Genomic DNA, 2299 nt, shown 5'->3' on the forward strand with positions numbered 1-2299 from the left:
AGCTGAGCTAGAGGGGCGCACGGCAGGTGAACCGAGCCGAGAGCGGCGGCACGAGGTGGGGCGCGAACGATAGCGAAGAGAGAGGGGCGACTCGACGCAGAATCCGGGACGCGGACAACAACACGAGGCAGGGCATAGAGTAGGTTGTGGAGCTAGAGGGGGAACTGAGCCGAGATAGGAGGAAATGAGTGAAGGGAAAGAAAACGGGAAGGAGGGAAAGGGTGCGATAGGTAAGGTTAAGGAAAAGGAGAAAGTTAGAAGGGGGAGCACGGGAAATATAGAAAAGTTATGGAAGAGGAAGAGGGAGGAAATGGAGAAGAGCGGGGGGGAGGAAAAGGAGGAGATCTTTAAGAGAAGTAATATGACGGCAAGATCTCCTAAAAAAGACTCGGAGATAAGTGTGAAGGAGTTGGGAGAAAGAATGGGAGAAATGATGGAGGAATTTAGGGCAGTGAGAGAAGAGCTAAGGGAGGGTTTCAAGGAGCAGGGTAGGAAGATGAGAGAAGAGATAGAGGACCTGAGAAGGGAGTTTAGGGAGCGTGAGAAGAGATGGAAAGAGGAGAGGGAAGAGACAAATAAGCAGAAGGAGAAAATGGAAGAAAGAATAAGGAGATTGGAGGAAAAAATAGAAGAGAGGAAGGAGGAGAAGAAGGAGGAGGAAAGAAACGGTAGAGGGGAGGTGGGGGAGAAAATGAGAGAGCTGGAGAGAAGGCTGGAAAGGAAAGAAAAGGAGGAGAGAAGAAGAAACATTGTAATAAGAGGGCTGGAAGTAAAAGAAGGAGGGAGGAGAGAAAATGCAGAAAAGTTGCTTGAAGGAATAGGAGCGAAAGTAAAGGTTACAGAGGTGAAGAGAATAGGAGGTGATGCAGAAAAAGGAAGGGAAATGGTGCTGTTAAAATTGGAAAACGAAGAACAGAAATGGGAGGTTATGGAAAAAAAGAGGAGCCTAGTGGGGAGAAAGGAAAGAATTACGGAGGACCTATCGTGGGAGGAAAGAAGAACGAATTGGCGGTTGAGAGAGATAGCGAGAGGGGAGGAAAGAGAGGGTAGGAGGGCATGGATTAAGGCAGGCAGAATAAGGTTGGAAAATACTTGGTGGAGATGGGATATAGAAGAGGAGGTGTTAAAGGACGAAAGGGGAAGGAGAAGAAAGGAGAGCAGAGGGAAGGAAGGGAAAGAAGGTAAAGGAGGAGAGGGAGAGGTAGGAATGGAGACGGGGGAATGAGAGGAGAAGAGGATAGAGGGGGGAGATAGAGAAGGACAATGCGAAAGTTAGAAGGGAAGAAGAGGGGGAAAGTAAGTCAGTTTGGAGGATAGTATTCTGGAACGTAGCTGGGTTGGAAAATAAAGATAAGGATTTTTGGGAAGGGCTGAAGAAAGAAGATGTGTTAGTCATGTTAGAGACCTGGATAGGAGAAAAGGGTTGGGAAAGAATAAGGGGGAGACTTCCAAAAGGGTACGAGTGGGGGGTGCAAATGGCGAAGAAAAAGAACAAAAAAGGAAGAGCAATAGGAGGGATGATAATGGGAATAAGGAAAGGATTAAAAGAAAAGGGAACGGCAATAGAAGTAGAGAGGGAGGGTTGGATTGCGGGAAAGGTCAGAACAGGTGGCGAGAACTGGAATATTATAGGGGTGTATGCAAAGAAAGAGGGGATGGAGGAGATCGTACAGGAGTTAGGAGATAGAATGGAAAAGAAAGAAGAAGGAAGGTATACGATAATTGGGGGAGATTTTAATGCGAGGACTGGTCAAGAAGGTGGGAGGATAGAGGAAGAGGAGGGAGGAGGACTGGGAGAAGGAAGAAGGTCGAAGGACAAGAAGGTGGACAAAGAGGGGAGGCTGTTGGTAAAGAGCTTAGAGGAGAGAGGATGGGAGATATTTAATGGAAATGTGAGAGGGGACGAGGAGGGGGAGCTTACTTTCACGGGGGGAAGAGGAGGTACGGTGATTGATTACATAATAGGGGAAGGAGAAGTAAGAGAGAAGATAGTGAGCATGGTAGTGGGGGAGAGAGTAGACTCGGACCATCACCCATTGGAAATAGAAGTAAGAAGAGGGGAAGAGGAGGAAGGCAGGAGAGGAGGGTGGAAGAAAAGAAGAAGGGGGGTGTGGAACGAGAAAGGAACAAAGAGGTTTAGAGAAAAAATAGGAGAGGTGGAAGAAAAAGAAGAAGAGTTGAATAAGGAATGGGAAGAAATGGAAACAAGAATAACAGAGGCAATAAAAGAAGTAGAGGAGGAGTTGGGAAATAAGAAAGGGAAGGTGGGATGGTGGGATGAGGAATGTCGAGAAGCGAA

The 2299-nt window shown here is 47.3% G+C and overlaps 1 protein-coding gene across 1 annotated transcript; it reads left to right on the forward strand.

Moving 5' to 3' along the window:
- Positions 1-310: 310 nt before the first annotated feature.
- On the forward strand, positions 311-1225 carry LOC112466481 (golgin subfamily A member 6-like protein 22). Its single transcript, XM_025034580.1, has one exon. It carries the CDS (start codon positions 311-313, stop codon positions 1223-1225), a length of 915 nt encoding a protein of 304 aa, XP_024890348.1.
- The last annotated feature ends 1074 nt before the right edge of the window (positions 1226-2299 follow it).

This window comes from Temnothorax curvispinosus, unplaced genomic scaffold (assembly GCF_003070985.1).
Source record: "Temnothorax curvispinosus isolate PA1 unplaced genomic scaffold, ASM307098v1 QBEX01016259.1, whole genome shotgun sequence".
Lineage (NCBI taxonomy): Eukaryota > Metazoa > Arthropoda > Insecta > Hymenoptera > Formicidae > Temnothorax > Temnothorax curvispinosus.